General features: G+C 43.3%; 1 protein-coding gene across 1 annotated transcript; it reads right to left on the minus strand.

The window, feature by feature from the left end:
- Positions 1-716: 716 nt before the first annotated feature.
- Positions 717-27,818, minus strand: LOC128254303 (uncharacterized). The gene is given in 18 exon segments (XM_052983323.1): positions 717-1,897; positions 1,962-2,083; positions 2,146-2,794; positions 2,880-3,380; positions 3,633-4,165; positions 5,164-7,440; positions 7,442-9,241; positions 9,309-9,350; positions 9,728-9,772; positions 9,837-9,902; positions 9,963-10,319; positions 10,542-10,814; positions 10,875-12,132; positions 12,198-12,829; positions 12,886-13,373; positions 13,981-14,226; positions 14,297-14,479; positions 27,607-27,818. Coding segments are annotated over 17 exon segments (9,573 nt in total). The 5' UTR covers positions 14,424-14,479; positions 27,607-27,818; the 3' UTR covers positions 717-1,740.

Here is a 27,818-nt window from a genome sequence, read left to right on the forward strand (position 1 = left end):
GCATTCTTTTCTCACTTCTCACTCTGTCGATTGATTAACACGGATCCAAATAATATATTTTAATATTGAACTCTTTACAAACTATAATGGCTGTGCTAAAAAATACATGCTCTGGCTCAACTAATTCTGTGCTCGGCTGGATATGCTGTTATCTGTGAGTTGTAGGAAGGTAGTTCTGGTCTGGTGTTCTAAATTATTATCGTCTTGTTGCAAAAACTATTGACTGGCCGCCTTCGCTCCCTCTAAAATCGTTCCTCATTTCTATGATTCTGTTTTCAATTTCATTCAATTATTGTGCTGCACTGCAAATGAGTTTCGATTTATTCAAAAATGTAGTTCGTGTAAATATCATTGCTTTGCTAATTGTTATTTTGTGTATATAGTAATGTATATGTAACATTTGTAATTCCCCCCCAACAATTTCACCGTCTGTATAGGCTAATCATTATTGCTTGCATCGGCTTGAGTTTTGTATGCGAGTTAACTCCTATATACAGCTAAAATGTCAGATGCTTCGCTTGCCGTATTCTACTGCCTCTAATACTGTCCTGGAGTTGCGCTTAGATCCCGCTAGGATATGTCCACCTTACTTCACTTCACTCCACTCTCTTGCTCGACTTCTCGATTAATTAATTTAAGTTGAATTTCAATTTCGATTTGATTTTGAGTTGTATTTGCGATTTGCCAAAATTTACGATTGAAAGTACCAACTACAGTTTGGAAAATTTACACAGAATAAATAATTTAATATATTTAATTTTAATTTGCTTTCATTTACATTTACAAATCATCCTCGCACCGCCTTTTGAGTATAATTGTTCGCATTTTGCCTGGGCAATTGTTAGCTCTAGTTAATATACGTTTAAATACAGATGTCGGAGTTGCTATAAGTACAAAATACACTTTAAAACTTAAATGAGCGCTTCGTTGGTGCTTTTAAAAATAATCTTTAAAATTAGGGTTAGAATTATAAGTGTAGAAAACAAAGCGACGCAGCTTTGTGCACAAAATACTGTTCAAACGATGGATCGATCGATCGAATCGAATCGGATCGGACCGGAAATTGGTAGACAGTTTTTGTACGTTTTCATTTGTCATTTGTCAGCGTTCATCCTGTCCGGGCGCCTACTGTAGATGGCTTCTTAATCGATACGATTTTTTAACTGCTAGTTTATGACGGCTAATAGTAAGTGTTTATACTGCTGCTGCTGTTTTTGCCGCCCTTGGGATGCTTAAAAAACTAAATACAATTTTTTCACTTGCACACTTGTTGCTACTGTTGTTGCTGTTGCTGTTGTTCGCCTTGGCTGGTGATTTAATTTAATCAAAGCTACCTCTTTCAAAGGTCTTGACCGACGTAGGACGTTGAATACTCTCGTGTGTTGGTGTTTATATATCTACTATATATAAATATATATTAATGTGTGTATGCTGCGCTTCTAGACTATAACTAACCGTCTCTTCTATCCCCCCTAATTATGTACAATCTCTTCTTAATCTACTCTAATCTCTTGACCAAAATTGTGCTGCTTCAGTTAATGCTGTTGTCGTCTCCACGGCTCCCTCGACCTCCACTTGCGATGGTGCAATCAGGGTGACCATCTCAATGGGATGTGTGGCTGTGCCGGCCATGTTATTGTTGGTAGGGATGGTGGTGGTGGTTGCGGTGCCAGTGGCCATAGCTATGCTGCTTTTGGTGCTAGCCATTTGAATCTGCGGCGGGCTGATGGTGTTGCTGGATCAGGAGTGTTTGTCGGTCAGTTCGCCCCAACGAGACTCGAAGAACTTGCGCATGCCATGCCCCGCTTTGCCCACAGGCGAATCATCCTCGTTAAACATCTCACAGTTGTCGAAGATCTGACGCACATCCACGCAAAAGTCCTCACGGGCTTTGTAGCTATTTGAGTTAAGAAAATTACAAGTTAGTTATATAAAGGTTATAGTAAAGCTTTTCTACTCACCTCAAATCCAACAGTTTCTTTTTGATCGTGGACAAGTCCATAGGAGATTTGATAATTTTGCGATATGTGGGAAACTGCTTGGTGTTTACTGGCAACAGAAATGGCCAGGAGTCTTCATGGAGCTGCCAGAAAATATTATTATTTAAGGTTTACTTTTTAAGGTTTTTTAGTAATATATGCCCACCTCCATTTCCCCCAGTAGCGTCTTGCAGACGGCCAGCTCCTTCATGAGCTTCTTGGTGGCGTGCTTCTCCTTCTTCTCCTGTTTCAGCTTTTCCTTGGCCTCCTGAATGGCGTGTATGTTGATGGGTGGCGGCGACATTTGATTGGTTCCCGTTCCCGTTCCCACTCCAATGGCCGGTGGCGAGGGCATGGTCATCAGCTGATGGGGATGCTGTTGTGGTGGCGACTGGCAGGCGGTTACATGGAGGGCGGCGGCGCCGGCTGTGGGCGAGGCCTGCATGAGCAGCGCTGTCGGCGGCGGTGGTGGTGGCGGAGTGGGCGCTGGCGTCGGTGTGGGCGTTCGGGTGCGAGTGGGCGTGACGGCCCGTGGCGACATGGCCACCACATTGGCAAACTGCATGGCTGGTGGCACCGATACCGATACCGGCACTGGTACCGGGTTAATCAATCCAGCTGAGAAATTGCCACCCGCAACTGGCGGATAGGCCGGATAACTGGCATTTGCGGCCGACACATCTTCCAGCAGCGCAGCCGTGCCATTATTGGGCGGGGGGATGAGATGCGCTTGAAAGCGGCTGCTGCCGTCGACCGAGTTGTTGGCATGATGCTGGTCATCGTAGGTCGTGGCCGAGGCAATCGAGTGCGCCGGACTGCAGAGAGCAGAGGCATTATAAACTGGAACCCGGACCGTGTACTCCGCCGCCCCCTCAGCCGCCCGCAGGCCCCCACACTCACCTCAGAGGCGCCGCCGGCAGCGAATTCATCGACTCGTCGTGCGACGAGTTCAGCGACGGCGGCTGCTGCTGATGATGATGATGATGATGATGATGGTGGTGGTGGTGGGAGTCCCCGCCTGCCAGTGGCATCTGCTGCTGTAGCTGCTGCTGCTGCTGCTGTATGTGCTCCATGGTCTGTTGTTGCGGTGTCTTGCTGTTGTCGCTGCGCCGCTTGGCTGAGCCACCAGAGTCCCTTTCCCTGTCCCTCCTGGATTTGCTGCTGCTGCTGGCTGTGCCGCCAGCACTGCGTTTCTTGGGCGGCGGCGCCCGGGCGATGCAGCCATGGCAGTACCACTTGCCACGCGGCACCTTCAGCAGCGGGGGAATGTAGCAGTCGGCATGGTAGGCGCGTGGACACAAGTCGCAGTAGATCATCTTGCCCACGGGCGAGGGACGATGGCCGCCGCAAACGATGCACTTGCGCTCATTGGTGGCCTTGTTCACGCACTCGTAGCAGTACCTGCAAAGAGTAGGCAAAAAAAAAGATTTTAATAAACCAATTGAAGATTGAATCTAGAGGCGGGAACAGAGAGAGAGGGACAGAGAGTAACAGTGCCACAGTTTTTCTCAACGGTTAACGATTAACGCTTAACAAGACAACGCGGATTAATGTGTTTTTTATCTTTTTAGAGTCTTATGACATGTGACATGTGAGGTATGAGGAGGATGTATGTAGAGATAGATCGATAGGGGGACTGGTACTGGTACTCACCAATCGCCATCGGGAATGTTGTCCATCTTGGGCTTGAAGCAGTAGGTGTGATAGCCCTTGTCACAGCCGTCGCACAGTAGCAACTTGTCCTCGTTTTCGCCGGACGTGCAGAACTGGCAATTCTGTAAGGAATTGGAATATTTGCTAGAGTTTGTATTGTTGGCCGAGGAGCGTCTGCGTTTGCTGCCGCCGCCTCCGTTCTTCTTCGTCGTCCGTTTGCCAAAGTCCGAGTCGGAGTCACTAGTGTTTGAAGTGGAGGATGGGGATGGGGATTTGGATTTGGATTTGGACAAGGTTTGGATAAGGTGTTTGGTTTGGGTTTCCCGCGAGTCCTGCCTATTTTGAGCCAGAGCCTTGAGGTTGATTTTGATGCTCAGTGGTGCTTTGTTCTCTTGCTTTTTGCTTGGGGTTTCTTTCTTTTTTCCATTGGCCGTTGATTGCTGCTCCTTTTTCTTCTTTTGCTGCTTTTTCACGGGTGTTGCCTGCTTTTTGGCGCTGCTCTTCTTTTTGCTGGACTTGTTTCTTGTTGCATACTTTTCGGATGGCAGTTCGAAACGGTTCGGTGGGGTGGGGAAAACAGTCGTGGTGGGTTTGGTGGATTTATTTTTTTTTTTTGGAAGGGGTTTAACGGTTATCGGTAAACGGTAACGGGCAACAAAAGCATTCATGTATGTGTGTGTGTGTGTGTGTGTGAGGAATGTGGGTATGGATTATGTATGTGTTTGTGTGAGTACAAGAGCGTTAAATATTTGTATATTTGTTTTTAAACCAGAACACCATGAAACACCACAAGCAACAAACAAGCCAAACATTCAGCAAGAGACAGTTAAGAAAGAAAAATAAAACCGGAAGAAGAAACAAACAAAATTTAAATTAATTTCACAGGCAATTTCCAGTTTTTTTTCGAGATGCATAGGGGCTTTAGAAACTACTTAGCTACAATGCAAAATTAAAAAAGAGTGCGATCACGAACACCTATGTTTATAAAAAATTGTTTAACTAAAACGATTAATATTAAATTTAGTTTCTTACCAAGCATTACCAAAAAATACCTAAAAAACAAAATATCAACCATATTTAATCTCAAAATAATTAACATTCTTTTAAATACATTTGTAAAAATAAACAATTGATTTTTGAATTTTATAACTAAAGAAAAGTTTCTATGGTTTGATTAAAAAAACAATTTATGTTTCTTTGAAATATTAGCTAAAAAGCATTTTAAGAATGGTAAAAAAATAATATTCGTGATCTGAACTCTTTTTCCTTTTTTTTTTAACTCTTTCGTTTCAGTTGTGGTGAATACGGTTAGTATTTTAAATATAAAATGATTATGCAATGCGAATGTGTACAAAAATGTGAGCATGTGAGTGGTGGGTGTGAGTTAGTGTGTGCAGCCAAAACAACAATGAGATGGACCACAAAAAAAGGGCGGGTGCCAAGCAAGTTTTCGGTTTTATTTCGGGGGTTTTCAAAGGTTTCAAAGGATTCCAGTGGATTCCAATGGATTCCAAAGCCCTCCTGGTCTTACCGCTTTCATAATGCTCTTGTCCCAGGCCACACAGGATTCCAGGACGTACAGGGCCATCGCCAACTGGGCGGTGGTGTGCGATCGGGAAACTGCATCGCGCCACTGAACCAATCCCTTGGGAATGTGCTCCACCTTCTCATCCCGATCGCTGTCGCAGTTGCTGGCCGGTGATGCATTCCCAGAGTTCGGTTCTCCACTGCCCGATTCACAGGGGGTTACTCCTCCTCCGGCTGCTGCGTTGCCTCCTGCAGCTGCGGAGGATCCTGTTCCCGAAGCTGCTGCCGCTGCCGCCAGAGCCATTGTGCGTTCATTGAAGGACGAGGGATTCAGGCTATTGCCAGTTCCCGATCCCTGTTGCTGCTGCTGCTGCTGTTGCTGCTGTTGGGCCAACTGTTGCTGCTGCTGCTGTTGCATCTGCAGGAGATATGCGGCCGCGGATGCGGAATTCTGCGTCTGGGTGGTGGTATGCTGATTCTGGGCAATCACCGCCAAATGGGCATCGCCCGTCTGGGAGCCCAACGGTGGCTTCAAGTAACGCCGTTCGATATTCGCCTCCAAGTCGATAATCCTCTCCCGAATCATGGGTATAATGCTCACGAAATCCTCTTCGCTGACATCCTCCTGCGAGTCCAGAGTAAGTTCACTCTCCACTCGGTTGGGCAATTGCCAGTTCTTCAATTGCATGGAAGCACTGGCCACCTTATCCTCCAGAGATTCCAGTTGCTCGATGAGCGCCAGTTCCACACGCTTGGCCACCTTGGGATTCCAATCGCCCTTCTTATCCGGCATTAGGAATTCCTCCGCAAACTCGGTGTCCGATTTCATTTGATAATTCACACCCAAGGGCTGTTCCAGGCCAAGAAAACGCTGCAGATTCTCCTGCAGCTCACGCTCCCTTAAGCCGGAGGGATTGAGGGTCTTTAGCAGTTGTCGCAACTTTTGTTCATCGTCCAATTGCCACCAGCCGTAACGCTGTCTGCGGGGCACATAAACGCCATGCACTCGCTCGGGGAAGCCAGCCAACTTGACCTGCTCCAGCAGACGATGCTCATCGGGGGTCATGGAAAGTGGGAGAGGAATGTCTATGGGTATGTACGTTTGCACACTGCTCAACGACATGTTGGCTATGTTGTGGTAGTAGGCCTGCGAGAGAGCCTCGTCCAGACGCAGCTCAATCTTGGGCTTCACATCGGCTCCCTCGTTGGCCCCTCCTCCCGTGTCCGGGGGCGCATCAGAGCGCAAGCGAAAAAACTTCTCCTTGCGAGCCAGCTCATCGGCATCCGTAGTGTCCATTTCGGTGTCGATCATCTTATCCAACTTCAGCTTGGCCTGCTCCCCATCATCTTCAGTCTCCTGGTGGCGGTGATGAGGAGAGCCCAGACCGTTTTTTGACTCCACCTTGTGGGCCTTGTACTCCTCCACCTTGGCCAGCATTTGTTTCTCATCGAGGCCGCTCAGCGAGAAGATGCACTCGTTGCCCAGTTTGCTGGTGTCCACCTTGCACTCGTCCATGGGTATGGAGTAGTACTGCATGTTGTTGATCAGATCCCAGGGATGACCTTGCAACTGCAGCTGAGCGGAGCAGTTGTGATTGGCAAAGCTATTCTGCAGTTCCTGACCCACCACGCCGCCCTCCTCCGCTGGCAGTTCACTGATCAGCGGCACTTCGCGGCGCACAATGGAGAACCACTTGGGTGTATCGTCGCCACTGGATGTGGAAACTATGATGCAGTCATCCTCCTTCTTCATATCCTCCATCTTGATCACGGCCTGGCCAAAGTTCTGCTGCGGCTGCTGCTGCTGCGGTTGCTGCTGTTGTCCTCCACATCCCAGATTCAAACCGGTTTCCAACTTATCACAGTTGTCGCTTCCATTGTTGTTATTATTGTTATTGCTGTTGTTGTTGTTGTTGAGGGTGGGCGGCATCAGGATGCCAGGCATGGCGGGTATCTTGATTTCCGCCTCAAAATCGGTCTTGGTGGCTATCATGGTGGTCGGCGGGGGACCCATTAGCTCCATTTCCGATTTAACCTTGATCTCGGGTCGGGGAGGTTCTATCTTGGGCAGTGGAGGTGCTGCATCATCGTCGTCGTCGCCCAGGTCAACAATTTCCGGTTCCACCTTGTTGATTTCTGTCACATCATCATCGTCATCGTCCTCTTCTTGATGAGCATTCTGTTGATTATTTTCAGAGGGCTCTGCATTCTGAGCTGGAACTCCATCCTCCAGTTGGGTAAGAGATTCATCCACTTCCATGGGCTGCTCAGTGGGCTCCGAATCTGCTGATTATATCTTTCTCCGGGCTCTCCATCTTATCGCCAGCACCATCCTTTTTGTCATCCATGCCCTCCAATGCTTCGTGATAGCCGCAAATGTCGTTTTGAGCCGACTCCAAAGCTTCAATGAAGATGCCGCCCGCCTTGGGCAACTTCCAGTAGCGACGCCAGAAGCGATCCTGTCCAAAGCAGGCCGCCCTCAGCTGATTGGTGCTCTTCTCCAGAGCCTCTTTGCAGTTGAGCGAAGCTCGCACAATTTTGTCCAGCTTCTTCTGCAACTCATCGGCACTCAAGCGATTGTCCTCGTCCTCTTCGACATTCGTGATCTCTGAATCCAAGTCGGAGAGGTCATCTTCGATGATGCTCACATCATGATGGTGCTCATCGTTAATCGAGTTGCGTGCTCCGCTTTTCTTGGCCTGCAACAGGGCATTCATTTCGCCACCAGTTGCACTAGTTGTAGGTGTGCTGGATCCATTAATTTGATAGGTGGGCGTGGGCATGTCCTGTTTGTTGGGCGTCAGACTGTTGTCCGCTTGGATGATGCTTTTGGCCGGGCTAACAAGGGATTCCTCATCGACAACGCTGCCATCCACCTCCATGGGCTGCTGCTGTTGCTGCTGCTGCTGGGGTTCCTTGGTGACCGCCTGCTCATCCTGATCCTCCTGATCTTCCGACTTCTCGCCATTGGCTGAGCCGCCTTTGGTCGCCTCAGCACCGTCGGTTTCTGCCGCAGCTGCTGCTTCCTCAGCTGCTGCCGCCTTGGCTTCCTCCTCCGCTTTTAGACGCTCTGCATCCAGCTTCTGCTGCGCCATCAGCGCCTGCATGGCTGCCTCACGTTCCGCCTGGGCTCGTTCATAGGCCTCGATGCGAGCCTTGCGCATGTGGAGTGCCTTGTACTTGCGCACCTTCATGTCCGTCATGTACTTCTCCTTGCGCATCTGGGCGCAGGTCTCCAGGCTGCCGTCAATCTGTCGCAGCACCGCCTTGTTCATCAGCAGATCGTTGCAAAGGTGGGCCAGCATTTGGGCTTTCCGGGTGGGATTCAATGCCACGAAGGGGCGATCCTTCAGCGATTGCGACAGCTTCCAGGTGTCGTTCTCGTGGAGGAGTTTATAGTACTCCTGGTTCTTGGCCGAATGCGAGTGAGTGCCGGAATCGGCATCTACCTGGTGATGATCGGGAACTCTTCTCTCCCGCTCGCGATCAACAGTGATGCCGTGCATTTGGCGCACTTCTCCCGTGGCCGTGGCATACAGATAGATCCTCAGGATCTCCGACACATTCGAGTTTGTAATGTCCGCATTGCGAAGCGATTGTCCCAGCAAAGTGGTGTGGCGACCGGGATTGGGAACACCCGGATCCTCAATGGCACAAACCAAGAGATGCGTCATCACCGACAGCAATTCCTCTTCAGCGTCCGCACTGCTATCGCTGATGAGGGCATCATGAAGGTTCTGCAGCGAGGGCAGCGACTCCATGTCGAAGCCCAGAGTCTCACCAAAGTTGTGCAGGAATTCAAAGACCATCAGCAGATCGGCCATCGCCTGGCCGGGCAGCCGGTTGCCAGCAATCCTGTCCAGCTCTGGAATGATTAACTCTTGTGGCAGTTCAGAATCCTCGTTGGGCCGCCGAATCAACTGCAGAATCTCTGCATCTCGTTTCCGTTCCGCCATGCGACGCTCACGGAGGAGCAATCGATCCAGCACCAGCTGGTGCTTCTTCTTTTCGCGATCTTCAAACTTGCGACGCAGTTCCAGCATCCGGATGAGACTCATGTGCTGACGACGACGCTCCCGTTCCTTTTTAAAGAAAAGATTATAGATATTTTCAAGATGTTCTCTGGGCTTAGAGCTCTAGATATCTTACCATCTCGGCAGCCAACAGCATCTCTTTCTGCTTCTGTAGTTCCTAATTTAAATTTATAAAACAAATAGGTTTGGGTTAATTAAATAAAAAAGGGTTAAGTGACACTGAGAAGGCAATGTTGGGCTAAGGAGAATACAAATATAAATAAATTAGCGAAGCAGCAAAATAAAATCCCTTAAACTACCAAGAGAAATGTAGTTGAATTGAAAAATAAACCCGAAATCGCTTTGAGAACCATAAATTTAGATTTTAAATTTGGAATATATCTTAGTGAACAGCCCAAGTCTCTTGCCTTGTATCAGTATACTTAGTAAATTTCTTTAGAACAACTTAGGATAAAGATGCCAAAAACTAAGAAAATTTCGGAAAGCCCCTTTTCTATATCAATTTAAAACGGACAGAAGGTAAGGCATTAGTACCTGTTCCTTAGCTAAAATGGCCTCTTGACGACGCTTCTCTTTCTCCTATTGCAAAATAAAACAATAATTATGCACTGGTTGTGGACAGCCGAATGTAAACTAGACTGACCTGTTGCTTCTTTAGCAGCTCCTCTTGCTTAAGGCGATCTAGCTCCTCCTGACGCTTTTTGCGCTCCTAAAAAATAGGTTTTTGCATAAGAAGATAAGCTTCACAAGGCTTGAACTTTGAAAGTACCTCGACTGCCTGCTGGTTCTTGAGCTCCTTGTCCTTGCGCTGCTGCTCCAGCTTGGAGTTCTTCTCCTGGCGCGCCTTCTCCTTGTTCCTGGCCAACTCCTCCTTCTGCAGCTTCTTGGCATCACGCATCGCCTGTTGCTGCTTGGCAATCTCGATGCGCTGCTCCACGTTGAGTGTCTGGCGGGTAAAGACCTTCAGATCCTCTAGCCGCTTGGCCACATCCTCGTCCGTCATCCGAATGTACTCGCCATCGTTGGCATACGGCGGAGGTGCAGGCTGCAGGAACGAACCAACGATGGCTCGCGCGGAGAAACTAAAGTTCTCACGACTTAGATTCGATGGCTGCTGCTCCAGAATCTGTGAAGAGTGCAAGAAATTAGTAGGGTTGGCAGAGATTGAATAATAAATGTGTTTACTGTTGCCAATTTTTAAAATGTATGTTTGAATTATAAATATACATAGATTATTGCAATTAAATAAATATGCTTGAAACTCCGAATATAAATTAGTTGTTTATGATTTTATCGTTTCAGTGTTCCATGAGTTGAAATATTCAAAAAAGTCGCCCTACAAACTCACAGCAAAAACCTGTCCGTTGCTCTTCAGAGGCGCCGTGCTGCCAGGTGCATAATAGGTGACCTCGCCACGAATTTGACCTTGTTTGGTCAGTCCACGGATCACGGTCTCCCGCTTCCAGCCCAGTTCCAACGGCACCCTCAGCTCTGCCACATTCAGTATATTGGCATCCTCACTTTCCGACTCGGAAAGACCACTCTCAGCAGCCACGCTTTCGGAATCCGTGGAGGTCTCCATGTGGGCATTGGCCTCACTCAGCGCCAGGCGGATTTTCTCCTGGAAAAGTTAAATAAGTATTAAAACAAATTGCATTGGTCTCTCACACGATTAACTTACAATATCGGCACCCTGCTGAAGCAGCTGCTGGGTGGCCAGCATGGGTTTAAGGCCAACAGCTCGGGACTGAGCCAACAGCGAAGCCACCGTGTTCTTCTTGGGCTTGGATACACCGCGTCCCAGGTTACGAGGTCTTCCCTCCTTATAAGACGACGATCCTCCACCAGAACCAGATCCCGCGCCACCTGAGGCTCCTGTGCCAGCGCCGGCCGGAGCAGGAGAAGTTCCTCCACTGCCCGAGATGGAACCACCTGGCATGCCGCCAGTTCCTCCCAAAGCAGCCGTAATAGAACTCAAGCTCTGCAGGCTATTTCCGCCCTGACCACTGGCCACCGCCTGATAATCGCTGGCCAAACCGGCCAATGCTGCACTGGAAGAGGAGGAAGCTCCTCCTGCCGGAGTGGTAGAGCTGCTACTGTTGCTCTTGTCCGAGGGTTTCATGGAAAGATTGAGTGGGGCATCAAAGTCATCGATGGTGATGGGATTGGAGGCTGAGCCCACGGCACCGCTGGGTGTCAAGGCGTTGGCATTGGCCTTGAGGCTGAGATTCACACCTCCAGAAGTGGGCGCCAGATCGGTGGTGAGGTCGTGCACCTCTTTTCCCTTGCTGGAGAGATTGTAGGCCCCGTTGGAGGTGATGGTTGGTGGCAGTTTGATCACCTCGACGCGATCACTGGAGCTCTGGTTAAGCAGGTTGCCTCCTGCCGATGAGGAACTGGTGCTGGTGGTGGCCGCCGATGAGGAGCTGGCCTTGCTCACACTCAACTGATCGAGGGGATTACCGCTCATGCCCGGCAGGCCGACAAGGCCAGCCATTCCGGGGATTCCGGCTGCTCCCAGCATGCCGTGCAGTTGCTGCTGCGCCTGGTGTTGCTGTTGAGCCTGCTGATGTTGCTGTTGGGCGGCTGCCGCCATTGCCGCGTACTCCATTTCGAGTCTAGCCCGCTTCGCAGGACTGAGCCCTGGAAATGCAAGCAGAGAGGAAATGGCATTTGTGGTGCTGTCCAGCTCTTTTTGTGCCTGTGCTTGTGCTTGTTGCTGTTGTTGTTGGAGTAGGTGTTGTTCTGCTTGGTGTTGTTGTTTCTGTTGTTGTTGTTGTTGTTGTGTTGTTTGCTGTTCTGTTTCGGAAATTGTCTTTTTGCGACCGCGCGAGGTAGTACCCGGTATTTTGGGTCCCACAATCGAGGACGTGTACTTGATAATCTCCGTATCCGGTGGTAAACGAACTCCGAGCAGGGAAGGGTGCTCACTACCAGCGCTACTGAGAGATAATACATTTAGTATTTATAAATGTCTTTAAACTAAATTAATAATCTCTTTTACCCCATCATGTAGTCCTTGGCGCTTGACTTGCCCCCCGATCCCGACGTGGAACTGTTGCCGCCCATCTGCTGCTGCTGCTGCTGCTGGGAAGAATGATGCGGCGAGGAGGTGACCGTGGCGGATGGCGACACTCCTGTGCTGGCCGCAAACGCATTCATTGCCGCCTGCATGCTCTGCTGTGGCGTCATTCCCAAAGCACCGAACTGGGACAACGAATTGAGGGCATTTAGCGAGGGATTGTTCTTGTCCCGATCTTTGCCAGACGAAGAAGACGAGGATCCCAATCCAGCGTGTGGCGACATCAGCGGATTGCTGCTAGCCAGACTGGGATGCATTCCTCCCAGCGATGAATTGCTGGCGCTCACACTGGTCGATGCCTTGCCACTGGGCATTAGGCCGCCGCCGCTGCCCATTCCCAAGCCATGGCCATGCATCGAGGAGGAGGAAGAGCCACCACCACCGGACTTTTTGCCAGACGAACTACTAGATCCCGAGCCGGAAGCAGCGGCTGCCACGGCCTGCATGGCCAGCAGCTCCTTGTGCAAGGTCACCGGATCGTAGGCAGAGCCAGGATTGCTAGCCATGCTGCTGCTAGTCATGGTCGAGGGTTTTCCATAGGCGCTGGCCGTACTCTACAAAAATTTCAGTATTAGTTTTAATAATTCCATTAGTATTAATCACAACTCACCTTGTAGCCACCGTGACCTCCGCTATTGGTGGATATCGAACCGCTGCCAGTGCTCACCGATGGTATGCTGGTACCCGGCACTCCCACTCCAAACCCGTGCATGCTGGCCAGCGCCGCTGCCGGATTGTTGGCAGCTGCTGCTGCTGCCGCCGCTGCTGCCGCATTTAGGCTATTGGCTAGGCTCTGCTGTTGCTGTTGTTGCTGCTGGGCAGCTCGCTTCTCTTTGCGAGACTTATTTGACTTGCTGCCCGAGGAACTGGATGAGGAGCCACCATTGCCACTTCCCCCGCCATTTCCTCCACCGCCGCCTTGCCCGAGAACACCTGCTCCTCCGCCTCCGGCACCCGCACCGCCACCACCACCGCCCATTCCCATGCCAGCTGGTCCAAAAGCAGCCGCCAGATCGGGATGGGGAAAGGGCGAGAGGCCCGAGGCCTGCAGGCGACTGAAATAGTCCTGGGCGGCTAGCTGAGCCATCGACCACCAGCCTGTAAATGGATTATACAGTGAGTTAGAAAGGGGTTTGCAATGAAAATGTATCTTGCAGCGACTTGACTCGTAATTTAATAAAGGTTTCATCAGTTTTTAATTTAAGTAAGTTAAAGGAAATACCCTTAAGTCGCAAAAGAGTCTTTTGTTTTTAATATACTTTTCTATAACTAAGTAGTTTTCGCAATCAACCTTTTTTTTAATAATACTAATTGATTTTAGAAACATTATATGTTTTTTTTTACTTTAGCAAAATATTTGTGCTTGACCATTTTTCACTGCCCTGTTTAAGGATAAGTGTTTTGGGCAGTGTAAAGCGAACAGCAAGCTACTAAAAGTAATGCTCTAGGAGTATTTTCTTCAAATGCATTGCACGATAGACAAGACATTTGCTGTTATAGCTCCATATAAATTACAGGAACTAATTCTTCGATAAATTTTATTTTTAGCAAGCGGGAATCAAACCAGTGCGGATTTTTAGGATGATTCATGGGCCGCCGTTGCTTAAAAGCTCGGCTCCAAAGCTGACGCTTGTTTAAGACCGTCACAAATTTCTTCATCTTGGGCGCACTACTAAAATACGGAATATGCCGACATTTTACTCACTTGCTGGATGCAAACCGGCCAAACTGGCGGCCTGGGAAGCGGCCACAGCCATCGTGTTCTGGTGATGATGGGCGCCTGCCGCCGCCGCCGCTGCAGCGGCCATGGAATAGCGGTCATTTGCAGAAGCGCCTCCGGCTTGTGGCAATAAACCCAATCCCGCAGCAGCGGCGGCATTGAACTGCGAGTTGAACAGCGGATTGGAAGCCGCTGCAGCTGCCGCTCCAGTTGGATCACGTCCCCAGTAAGCTGAAAATTGAGGAACACCCATATATAGTAATAAAATCAAATTATAATAACACATTTAATTATTACTTACCAAAGAGGGAAGCTGCATCTAGAAGGCCGGTGGGATCATGTGGCCCCCCGGCTCCAGCACCCCCTCCCGCATTCGAGTTTTTGTTTGAGTTTTTGCCATCGCTGCCATCGCCGGCATTTTTGTTCATGTTCAAAATCTCCTAGTTTTTAGGACCAACTATTGTGCGTTACATGCGTTAAGAGTCTGCAAATTAAGATAACAACAATTATATGGATTATTAGTTAGAATATTTGAACAACAAATTTGTCTATAACAAAGTTTTACACTTAGTAGTAATAAAAAAAATTTATGTTACATTTTATTCTCAATATAGCAGTATAATTTAGGTTAATAAAATTTTAATTTTATTATTCATTGCTTACAGCGATACAGAATAAATATCAGTAAGTTTAAATTTAAACAACTTGTACTGGTTAATCTTTTATCATAAATTAAAAATTAATTAATAAACTATTATTTGAAATATTGCAGTTATGTTTAAAGTTATTTAACAATACATTAAGAATGCATAAGGAATATCCACTGTAATTAGCAACACTTGTTATCTCAAACTCAAAGATACAATTCATCAATCGGTTTCAATTTTCAACTTCTTTCGCTCTTCTCCTTTTACTCCACTCTCTGTGTTGGCAATGCCGCTACGCTTGGGCGAAACTCGAGCACAAAGCAGAATCGTCCGAAATATGGAAAGCAAAACAAAACTAAAAAAAACTACAAGCCAGCGAGAGAGACAAACAAACACACGCACAAAACGGAAGCAGAAGTTGCTCTCCTTTACTAATACACCTGCACTTTATAGGCAGAGCGGCGAATTCAACGCGCAGCTCCGTGGCGAATTAAAAATTTACGCACAAAATTGCATTTTGTTAAACAATATAAGAAAAAATCCCCCTTGCGAATCAAAGAAAACTCAAACTTTTCCAAGTCATGCGCAACATTTAGCACTGGCACTTATAAAAAAAAGAGGAAAAGAAATATAAAGAAAATCCAAGTCACCCACACACATGCAGACTGCAGGCAATGCATACAGAAGGCGAAAAAAAGAGAAAAATTCCGTTCACGGCATTTTGCACTTTTTTTTTTAGTATGGGGTTTTTTCACCACTTTAGCAAATTCATTCATGAAATTTGTGGAGTTCTCTCGTTTTTTTTTTTTAATTTTGGAGATTTAACAGACAAACTGTCTGCTGTCGTTTTAGGCTGTTAATTGCCTTTGTTTTTATTACTTGTGCTGCGACAGCAGTATACGGCATTTGTTTAGACTGGCTATTGCATTTTGCGCGATTTATTCCGTTTTAAATGTACAATTAACAAAATATTTACAAGCACCGCTCGGAGACGCGTCCGTCTGTGTTTGTGATTTCGCGGCGAATGAGCGTGTGGAGAGTGCGGAGAGCAAAAGAACCGCAAGCAGCGGCGGACCAGTGGAAATGAAACGCAAAGGGACAGTGCGGGCGGAAGAGAGAGGGCGCTCCGCCGTTTTGTTGTTGCCACGCACAGTGGTTGATAATTGCACTTTTCTTTTCGTCGTTACTTTACTTATTATTAGTTTTACCCGTATTAATCACATTAATGAAGCAACGTTTAGTCCGCTAAGGTGGGGACCACTGTGGCTCGCTAATAACAGTAATTGCGCACTCTTTTTTTCCTGCTTTCATTCGGTTTTTTTGTTGTTACGCATCGGCAGGCGACAGATGTGCGCTGTTATTAGGGGTGGGGAGCATAACAGATGAGGGAAAAGGAGGGGGAGTCTGCAAAAGAGCGCTGCCAATTTATAACAAGAAAGAAATAAAACAAACGGACTGGGCGACTTGGTACAGTGAAACATGGCTTGAAACTATTTTCATAGATATGTATGTAATCAAGAAGCTGCAGTACAAGTTAAGTCCATGTTTTGTTTTTTATTAATCGGAAACTTTTTTTTATTTCCTAAGCTAATATAAATGGTATTTTTAACAAAAAAAAATAAATTTAAACGACTCTGAGGTAGTTTTATGCAAAACAATGTTTTTAAATGGTAACCTATTTTGTTTAATTTCAATACTTGTACTTGCACTTCAAAGTAACATAAAATTGGTGTTATCGGAAGTAGCACTGTAAAACTTTGCCTTTGGTCTTCTTCTTTTTTCGACTTGGGCTTTGCTTTTGGGTTCACCCAAACCACAAGTGGGAGGGTGAAAGGTGGAGAAAGGGAGTAAGCAATATGATTCGAGCATTTGTCTTTGACACTGCCACACTTCGCTGCTTCTGCCGACGTCGCGGGGGCGGCAGCGCAGTTTACGTCGACGGAGGCGATTGGCAAGGTGTGTGCGTTGTTCTTGTTTTTGTTGTTTCTATTTCTTTTTGCAGTGTGTGTGTTTCTGACTCTCCTTACTCCCTCTCCCTCTCTCTTTTCACATCAATATTTGTGAGTGACAGCAGCGAACAAATGTGAAATTCTTCTCATATTGTGCTGGCGTCACTCCACTCCAATCCACCCCACACCCTCCCCATTTCCCCTTTACCACCCACCCCTCTGAAATACCCATTGTTGTTTGCTCTTGATTATCTTCTCTCTCTAGCTCAATTGGCCGACTGTCTGTCCATCGCTCATGAGTTGCCTCTATTTCTTTTTTATTTGTTGTATTTTTTCCTCTGACTTATTGTTGTTTTATTTTTGTGCCCATGTGTGTGTTTGCCCTCGTGTTGTATCTTATATACCCACACAAACCCACATATCGCCGCCGATTCGTTTGATTTGCCATTAAACAAAAATTTACGGCTGTAAGCTCCAAAAGCTAATCAATTGCTTGAAAAACAAATGGAAACGTAGTTTTATAACTGAAGTTGTTTTAAAGTTTGAATTCGTTTCAAATGGAATTAAGTATCGGTTTAAAATCACTACTAATATACGGTTTTAGCATGAAAATTTCAATTTCTTTATTCCTGTTTTACACTTTATTTGTTTAACACAATATAATGTTGTAGGTACTTAGGAAACATGGATTTTTGTTGACTACTATTACTGCCATGACTACCATACCAACGCTATAATTTATAATTGGTAGAAAAAAGTGATTACAACAAAAGAAAAGGTTTTCTAAATTTGTTTTATTCTTTAAAAATTGTATTGCATTTTTTATCTTTTTAAAGTGGGAAAAGATTTTTAAGAAAAATTTTATCGTTGCCAATGTTAAACTGTAATTAACAAAGATGAGTCAGGTTGTTTTAATAGAAATTTCCGATTTAAAATGCAGTAAATGTAAGTAAGTGCCATTGATCGAGTCGAGAATTACTTCCGAATTTCAATTCACTTGATCAGAAATAGAATTATTGTGTATTTAAGATGTTAGGTAAAAGTTCGGTTCTTATGACTTTCTGATATTACTTCTGCAGATTCTTCTACTTCTGATTCTTACTCTTTTTGTCCTATTGTCGGTGGCGGCATTTTTTGCCCCTTTCAATGTGGGAAGGTGTGCGAAAGAGAGACATAGTGAGCGGTAGAAAGAGAGGTGAACAATGTGAGTGCTTCTGACTCTTCCTCGTTTGTTTTCTTGTAGAGTAGAGTGAGTGAGGTTATTGACTCAAAAAGCCATATACCCCCGGCCACTTTTTTTCAGCGTCCAACAAGCCTGCAGTCTGCGTCATCGTCTGGCGCGATCTTTAGTCTCGTTTTTCTCCTCCCCTCCTGCTTTAACCCCCTCCCTTTTCAACGCTTCTGCAACGCCTTCAGATCGAGTGCAGCAACAACAAGAAAAGTAACCACTTCAGCTGCAGCAACAAGTTCCAGTTCATCTTTTTTTTTTACTTTTTTATCAATCAATTACGGCCCTGCGTTTTAGTTTCCATTGACTTTTCAGATTTTTTCCCAAACATTTTTTAAAAAAATTCTCATCAACATTATCATAACAATTACATTATACATTATAATTATGAAACTATTTATTACATTCAATAAAAAATTACCTTAAGTTTCTATATTTAAAAGTACTTCCAAGTGTAAAAAATAATGTTAAATTACCTTTAATATAATTTATGTATATAAAAAATGAAAAATCAGACTTGGTTTAACCAAATAGCAATTGAAAACAAAATTTAACTGGTACATTTGACTTTCCTCTTTAAATGCCCCCTCCTAATCTGAAAGTCTGTATAAAGAGTGCGTCCTTTTTCCTCGTCCTTATACACGAACCTTAATCTGTCTAGCTATCTGCCTCCATTTAGTTTCATCTGCCATTTTCAAGCTGCCTTTAAAGCGCTTTAGGTAAATGCATTCAATTTTTACCTCTTAAATTGGGCAATAAAATATGCATAATCGTTTAATTTCATCAAATGCTACAATTAAACGATTTACCACAGAATTTATTTTATCGGAATATTCTCAGCTTTGAAATTGTGTATGAAATAAAGCCCTGAAAGGGCTTTACAAACAAAATGTTTGCCTTACGAGCTTTTATTGAAAATAAACTACTTGACTAGAGGTGATAAGTGGAACAAGTAAGGCAGTGTGTAATATAATTTTACTTTTGAATATCAAATATCAAAACTTTTAATAAATGTATGCACACACTTATATTAAACAGTTTGCAACTATTATACTAATTATTAAGTTACTGTAAAAGTTTTGAACAACTTATTAACCTTGTAATAAGGCATGGTGGATGGTGATGGATTTAGCTGTCTATTAAGTCAATTGAAATTTATGCATTATCTAAACTTAAACTTACAGCTTCGATAAATGTAAGCAAACGGCTCTACGCAGTCTTATAAATGAATTTGCGATAAACATATGATTTTTACTTTAATCGTAAGGACTTAGGAAACAGAACTTTGTTTGTTCCAAAAGTTTTTTTTACAGCAATGTTGAAGCAACTATTTTCTTTGTGTAAAAGTTGTAAACAATATTTGGAATAGGAAAGCCCACTGGAAATGAAACGAAAACTCTGCGCCGATTCTGTTATTCTTGTTTAGCCCAGCTCTCAGGCTGGAATACATTATCCTGAAGGATATATTGCCAACCAGTTTTCGGGAGGAAAATTGAAAAGGGAGTGGTAATTTTGGGGAGGTAGAAGAATTGGGAGGTGTTGGGTCTCTCGCCTGGGCAAGAAAACTGTGCGAAAAAAAAAGGACACACATAAAATGTAAACTCTGAACCGAAACGGGGCGTGTAACGAACAGGGTGGCGAAAGAGGGAAGGGCGAGGAAGTGAGTGGGACGAGGAGAGAACAAGAGGCGGAGAAATCGTGGGTTGTCGCACACAGGACGAACAGGCCAACAAAACGAACAGGAAACGAGCGTGCAAGGACACACAACTTTGGCGTGTGTGGGTGGTGCTGCAAAAAAGGGGGAGTTGTACCGGGAGGCAAGGGTGCATAAAAGGGGGCGTGGCAGGGGTTAGCCGGAGTGAAGTGGCAGTAAAACGAACCGAATGAGAATCGTGAATTGCGAACTGGAAAGAAGAAGAAGAGTAGCGGCATCAGCAGAACAGCAAAACTAAAATTGAAAATGGCAACGAACGCGAAGGGGGAGAGAGAAGAAGAAGAAGGTGGAGGGCTAGCAAAAACAACAAAACCAAATGAAGACCAAGTCAGCGCAGACGTCGACTGCGACGCCGGCAGATGCAGAAGCAGAGAAACAGAACTAGTAATAACAACAACTGCAGCAACAACAACAAGAACAACAACAACAACAATGGGAGCAGACAAATGAATTTATGCAGCGAGGCTAGGAACAACAACAACAATGAAAACCGCAGCCAGTTACAGTCAAGATTCCCACACATTAAACTAATAATTTGTATAGTTTGGTTGGAGCAAACACCAGCTTACGATTTTTGAGTTTAGTTTCTGATTTGGGAGTAATACTTGGTAAACTAAAAAAATGTATTTCTAATTTTTGAAAATATTTTAAAATTTAAATATATACAATGTTAATTTTAGTTATCAATTAGGCTCACATTCAAAAATCTCTGTTTCTGAAAAACAGGAATACAAATTTTAACTCAATCAGTTTTATGTTTGTTTTACAAACAATTTCGACTTAGTCAGGTTGGACTGTAGTTGGTATTTATGTAACGATGTTGGTGCGGTTGATGTTGTAACTGCTGCAGGATTGCAGGAGTGAGAGGAATGCATGGGACATGGGATGTGCGAAGTGGGATGAGGTAAAAAGGGAGGAAATAGGGGGAAGGGAAGAGGAGGTGGCGCATTGGACAAGGGACAAAAGCTCCAAAGTGGAACGAGAGAGCGCGCACGACCCATAAATTAGAGTGAGAGGGCCAGTGTGTGCGAGTGAAAGAGCTCTTTAAGGAGGAGAAGGACGAGGAGGCAACAACATTGACGTATTTGCCATTTGCAACAGCAACAACAACAATAGCAACAAAAAGGTGCAAGAGCAATTTCAAGGAGGAGCAAAGAAGAGCAGGAGAAGAGTGTAAAAAGGAGACGCAAGAGCAGAGACAAACTCTCCCTTCCCTGTCTAACTCTTTTTCTCTCGCTCGCTCTTTTGCGGTGGGAGGGAGTGGGTGCATTTTGTGGCTGCACCCAGTGCAATCCTTTCCACATTTTCCCTCTCCCTCTCCTTCTCCATTCTTCCTTAGCATTCGCAAAATGATGATAACGTGATGCAATTTCCAGTCATGTGCAGTTGACCATGTGCAGTTGCCAATTTATACCAGCCACCTGCTTCTACCTGTCCCTCCTCACTCCCTCCTCACTCCTTTTTCACCTCTTCCTTACTTTCCTTTCTTCCCTCTCTTCCTCCTCCTATCCATTCCATTTGCTGGACAATCAACTGATATCGGGGACATGTTCACTTCTTCAAGGACTTAACTTAACCCTCTTAGCCCTGGTAGAGGGTTAACCAGACAATGGCTCATAAGTCTGCTTTAAACTACACTTTCGGGCGATGAGAAAATTATTGTTGTACAGTAAATCGATTTATAATCACAGGTTTATAGTTAACAGCTTTAGTCGGATTTGGCACCTTTTGAAATCATAAAAAAACATGACAGCACTAAGGTATCGAACCTGTGTTCGTAAACATATGTACAGTAATTATTTATTTATTAAAGAAGTGTTTAAAAACCTACTTTCCGTTTAATAGTGACTTAAAGTTTTTGTTTCATTTCAATACTTTTACAAACCAGGTCTAAACCCATAGCTTTGGTTTACGCATTTGCGCAAATAAAAGTATCAAACCATTTTTATTAAAAACCAATTCAGTGCTTAGAAACCTTGAAAAATCATTACTCACTGAATTGAAATCAAATAAAGTCAGAAGACACGTAGCGTATTAAATGTCATTAGTTTTAACCCCCGTTTCAGTCAACCAACCCGCTTCAAATCACAAATGTTTCCGTTGATTTCCCACACTTGGCACAAGGCATTTACCGAAATATCTCGATAACTACATGTGGTTTATGCCCGATTCTTTCGTTTGGCCCCCTCAATATAACTCCTGCGATTACAATCCAATCCAATCCAATCCAATCGAATCGCCGCCATTGCACAACTGTACGCATTTTGCCATTTGTTGGCCAAAGCTTTTAAATGTTGCTCTGCGCTGCGGTGATTTCATTAGACGGCAAATACAATTAAAGAGCTTGTTGCACGTAATCTAATATGGACAGCGCACAGTCGTATTTGTATTTGAATCTGTGTTTGTATTTTGTACACACCGCCGCAGAGTGACGGCGATAGATACACGGATAAAAAGATACATAAGCTCACACACATGCGTCCGTCCGCACAGCAATTTAATTAATGCTTAAATCAGATTATCCTAACAAAAGGCAGAACGCGAGTGAAAACTGAGGGTGGGAAAAAGGATAGGTTCAGGAAAAAAGAATGGAATGTATTTACTTTTTTATATTAACTGATTCAAGATGGTCCTTTTCATTTTACAAATAGACAACTTTTGAATTATTTTGTGATATAACTTAAGTAACAAACCTTTTTTAACATAATTGAGATACAATATAAAATATCCGCTTTTAATTTCTTAAGAACCTTAAGCTTTCTACACAAAGGAAATTTGCATCCACTTTAAATTCAATTCCATTTCTAAAGGCATTTAATTCAATACAGTCAAATTGATAAAAAAAAATTCACAGAAATTTAATAAAATAAGCCGGTAATAGCTTGTTGAATATGTAAGTACACTAAAAACCTTTTACTGAAGATTAAATGAAAATATAAGTAGTTTTATTTAAATTTATCTTTTTACATTAAAAAAAACGCACCCCTTAAAATTGAACAAAAACTTCAAAACAAATTCGATTTTAGTTCCTTAGTACGCTTTGTTGGCAATTTGTTTTCTTTCATTATTATTCATCTATTCACTTTTGTCGCCTTTCGATTTTGCTTTCATTTCTTTTCTTTTTTCTATCTGTTTTAAATTTTCTCACTCACTTTCCAAGGGGATAGATAAATTAATGATTTTTGTGTATTTGCTTGTGATTTTATGATTTCATTTCTCGATTTCCGTTTGTCTTTTTTCTAGCCTAGTTAACACAAACAAAAAATGAATTTGAAATGATTATTGAAATTTATGGGACGCCGTACCTCAAAGGAAAATCTAGCAGAGTAAAATGAAACTGAAGAAGCCAGCAGAATGAAATGCACAATTAAAATTTCGATATTTTCCTTCAGTTTTTCCCCACTCTCTGCTGAAACTAAACAGACAAACAACAACAATTATGTATTTTCTATGGGTTTTTTTTCTGTATTTTGGTTCCTAAAAAGTGGAAAGAGGTATGTACATAGAGGGATGTGAGTCACTCTATATAATGGCTTTCGCATTTTTGGTCAACTTTTCGACGCTGCCGGTCATTTAGCACTTCTCGCAGAAGGCGGGCGTTAGGGGGCTAAGAGACGGGGTTAAAATTCTGTACCAAGAAAGCTAATGAACGACAGCGTCCGATTCGAAATACGAAAAAGCAAAAGGAAAAAAAAACAAAAGAGTCAACATTTTTCAATTGAATCAGTTGGCAGAACGAGACGGAAAAAGTGGGCGAAAAAGAAAGGGAGATGGGGCCAAAGAGGCCAAGAAAACAATTGACAGTCAGTCAGTGCGTTGGAAGAGGCGAGAGGTAGATAGCCAGAGAGAGGGAGACGGGGACAGCCTGTCTGTGCGCTGCGCTTCAATAAATCCGGGCTACAAAAAGTAAACGAAACTCGCCTTAAATCGAAAGAATTGTGCATTGCCGTCTATGTGTTTTTCCACAGTGAAACTTTAGTAAAACGTTTCATCAAAAAACATATAAATTATCAGATGGGTTGTGTTATGAAAAATATTACGTCCATATAAATAAATTGGTTTTTTATCTTATTAATGGTCCGTTTGGGAGAGATTTTAAAATTTAAAATTTAGAGGATCTCTTTAAAAACACAGAATTCAAAACGTTTTTTGTATTTTTATTAAAACAAATTACAAAAAATTAGGAATCTAGGTTTTTTTTAAATGTGCCTCAATACTATAACTTGTTGTCTGATGATTCAAGTTACACAAGCTCCTCTGTATTTCTGTGGCAATGCAATCAATCAGATAGCAACAGCCAAGAGAACGAACCTAACCTAACCGTAAATTATCGCTCAATGGCAAAGTGCTGTTATCGTTTGGTTTAGAGTTTGCGCTTTCCAGCTCTTGGGAAATGTAAAAACATTTGTAATTAAATTAACCGATTGCCTGGGATTTCAACGCTCGCTTCTAATGTGTTTTGAGTGCGCCAATGATATCACAGTTCTCTCGTTAACTAAATAAACCCTTCACTTGTTTATCGTGTGCACACAGCAAACTGGAAATCTGTTTTGCAAAATCCATTAATTGCTCTATTCAGTGCACAACCCAAGTGATTATATGGAAAAGCAGTTTTCGCTGACCACTTTAACAACGAGATAGAAGGTACACAGTGAAAAATACCACTATTTAGATCACTTTCAAAGTATAGGTTTAACTTCAAAATAATCAGTTAAAATTTATTAATAAAAGTATTGATTGGATCTTAGAATGCATTTAGCGCTAAAAACGAATGTAAATTTGTCACATTAAAGTCATTGTTAGGAAAATTGTTCAGTGTTCGTCATAGAAAAAAAAAAGAACTAAAAAGTGCATCTATTGCATGTGAGGAAACTGTAAATTCAAAACGATCAAAGAGCAGATGCATTTTTCAAAGGGCATTTATTTGGGTGAATGCGTGTGTTTTTAAAGTACATTTGTGGTGGTGAGGGTACCGGGCAAATGACTAAAATTAAACAAGAAAACAAATTCATCACTGAAATGCCTCAAAAATTTGTTGAAGGGATGATGATGAAGCTGAACTCAGAGAAGAAAAAAGGTACAAACGACATGACGAATTGTAGATACAGATGAACCCAGAAAGAGGAAGAGAGGAGGGAGAGGCAGAGGGTGATGAAGAAGGGGAGGGGGCAACAACGAGCATGGCCACAATGAAAACCAACGAAATAAATTAAATAATATGAAAAGAAACACGCTGCAGAGACGATGGCGTACACCCAAAAACAAACGAAAGAGGGGGAGCGCTAAAAATGGGAAGGGGATGGGAGCGAAAAAAGCGGAGGGGCAGGAGGACAGGGGGCACAGAGCAATCAGCGAGGAGCGAAGCGAAACCGACGGCAAAACAACAGACGAAACAAAACTTGACAGATGGACAAGCGGGCGGAAGGGGCGGCTAAAAGGGGAACGAGTGGGAGGGGGACAGACAGAAATCCAACTAAATATCGAAATCACAAATCCGCAACAGCACGAAAAAAAAAAACCGAAAGGGGAAATAACTACATGGAAACCGAAGTTTTTGTACACTTTTAGTTTCAAATCAAAAATATATTATAAGTTGTTTTTGGGTTTAACAGTGAGAAACTAATCGTATGCAAGAATCCCAAAAATAAATCATAAAAATGTATGCTTTTATTCAAAAATGTATAAGATATGTATATACATACATCATTTTGAATTTGAAAGTACTTTTTCGCCATTACAAACAGAGGGATAAGTACTGTAAGTGCCAAAAAAGTATATAAAAAAAACTATTACAAAAATCTAAAATCTAAATCTAAATTATAAAACCCTTTAAAAGAGTATGCGAAAAACCACGCTTCCAAAAACTGCGCCAAATTGTATTTTAGAAACGAATGGGAATCGGACAGTGGAGAGGAATGGCCAAGAGCTAAAACAACAAGAAATATAACAGCAACAAAACAACGAATGGAGGCCTGACCAAGCAGCGACGTCGGCAGAGGCAGCAACGCCGGGTATAGTTGGCCAAAACCAAAAACAATTCGCTGTGGTAAATACACACAAATTCCAGACATCGACTCAAATGTGCGCGTGGTTAGGCTTTAAAAACTCGACTTAATTGGTTTTCGCCACCAAAGGGTTAAGGCATTAATATGTCGAGATGATCCGGAAAGATGTTTCCCATATCCATAACAAACAGATGACTTCACAGCCATATCAGCAACTCACTCAATTATTTGTCCCACGCAATACATGTTTATATTATATTTTTCAAAGATTTCACAGTGAAACTTCGCTAAACTATAGCTCAGTTAAAATGATATAATTTATATATTGATATTTATTTTTCACCTTATTCATATATAAATTAAAATAAGAATTATTCTTTCATTAATTTGTTTGGAATAACTAATTTTAAATTTAATGCCTCTTAGGACAATTTTATAAGCTTGCTTTTGGCGGCTTCCGATATAATTCTGTTTCTTGGCATTATTTAGATATGAACATCTGTTTATTTTTATTGTGATTAGGCAACTACGCCTGGATTTCATTTTTAATCCGTTAAGTTCTCGATTTTGCGGCATTTTTCAGTTTGAGTTCAGTTTGGTTGTCAAGTTGAGTCGGCAGAAAACGAAACAGAAACAGAAAAAAAAGAACAAAGTAACAAGCGAGTCATGCACACACACACACACACACACACACACACACACACATGTGGATTCGGTGGAGGGGGAGAAGGGGGCGGGGGAGCAGGATAGGCAGCTCCAAAGTAGCGCAAAAGCAGCAACAACAAAGCCAAGCCGAGACATAAAATAAATGAGCGCCGCCGCACAAACATGTCTCCAATGTTCACCCGTTGTTGTTGTTTTCGCTGTTGTTGCTGCAATTGTTATTGTTGTTGCTTTCTGCTGTGACTGGCCGTTACGTATCCCCCTCCCCTAACCCTCTTCCTTTCCCACTCACTGGCCCACTCCATCACCTTCTCTCACTCGCACTCCCTCAATTCATCCGTGTGCTTCAATTTCGTTTTCCAAGCGTCGTTGTTGTTGCCTCTTGCTACCTCTCTTTTCAACCGCCCGCCCTCTCTCCCAACCCAATTGCTCTTTGTAATTATTGATACATAAAAATACAACAAAAGCAAGTTGAAATGCCGGACTGCAATTGTGGTCATAATAAATCTTATTGCAAGCTGCTCAAAATAACGTAAAAAATACGAACAACGTGAGAAATCTTCACGGGAGACTTAAACTTACACATTTGCTTATCAGTTAATTCAAAGTAGAAGTCAAAATCATTTAAAATTGTAAATAAAATGTCTATATCTACTAAACTTGCATAAAATATGGTTGTAGACGGGGGAAAAAAAGGCCACATATCTTGACAACATTTTTGGCGAACCAGAATTAACAGGTCATACTAGGCCATTAACATACCTTTATCACTTATTTCTTTATGAGAACATAATAATTTGTTTTCAATCAAAACATCATTAAACGTTTGCAAACACAGGTTACGATTAAGCCTTGAAGGTTAGCAAACCGTGACAATAAATATCCGCAAAGTGTAAGTAGTCAACACTGCTAAAAAGCGTCCAAAGACAAAAGTCATTTAAAATACATGATATGTTGGTAGATGTTTAAAAAAATCTCATTTCTTTAGGGATATTTTATTGATTCTAAATTGACAACACGTTGTTTAAGGCCACCTTTTTTTGATAAATTATAAAGCCGAATAAAGGTAATCCAACAAGATGCTTTTTATTAATCCTTTTTTTCCGCCGTCTCCTTTGGTGGCTGTACGAAAAGAAGAAGAGCGTGGAGAATAAGGTGGCGGAATGGACAAAAGAAAATGCGCGTTCACACACACTAACACACACACACACACGGCTACGCTTGGCTGAGTTTATAGAAGAAGCAGAGCAGGCAGAAGCAGCAGAACTTGGCCCAAACGAATTCTGTTTTAGCTTTGTGTATCTGTATTTGTATCTGTATCTGTCGCACTTCCTTGGCTTTTTTTTTGGTGTCTTATATTATTTGTTTAATTAATATTCATAACTTTTATTTATGCGTTTCTTACTTTTTCACAACCACAAATATTGAGCACACACATTCACAAGTTTTTCTAACTTGTTTCAAGCTAAGACATTATTTTGTTACACTTGTATTTTGCTTGCTAAATTTTTACCTAATCATTTGTTTTTGCTTTATTTCTTAGGCTTTAGCCTTATATTGTATTTGTTGATACTTCGCTTGGGATTTTACTTTTTACTTGCGCGACCGACGAGTTTC

The sequence above is a fragment of the Drosophila gunungcola genome, assembly GCF_025200985.1.
Source record: "Drosophila gunungcola strain Sukarami chromosome 2R unlocalized genomic scaffold, Dgunungcola_SK_2 000004F, whole genome shotgun sequence".
Taxonomy (NCBI): domain Eukaryota; kingdom Metazoa; phylum Arthropoda; class Insecta; order Diptera; family Drosophilidae; genus Drosophila; species Drosophila gunungcola.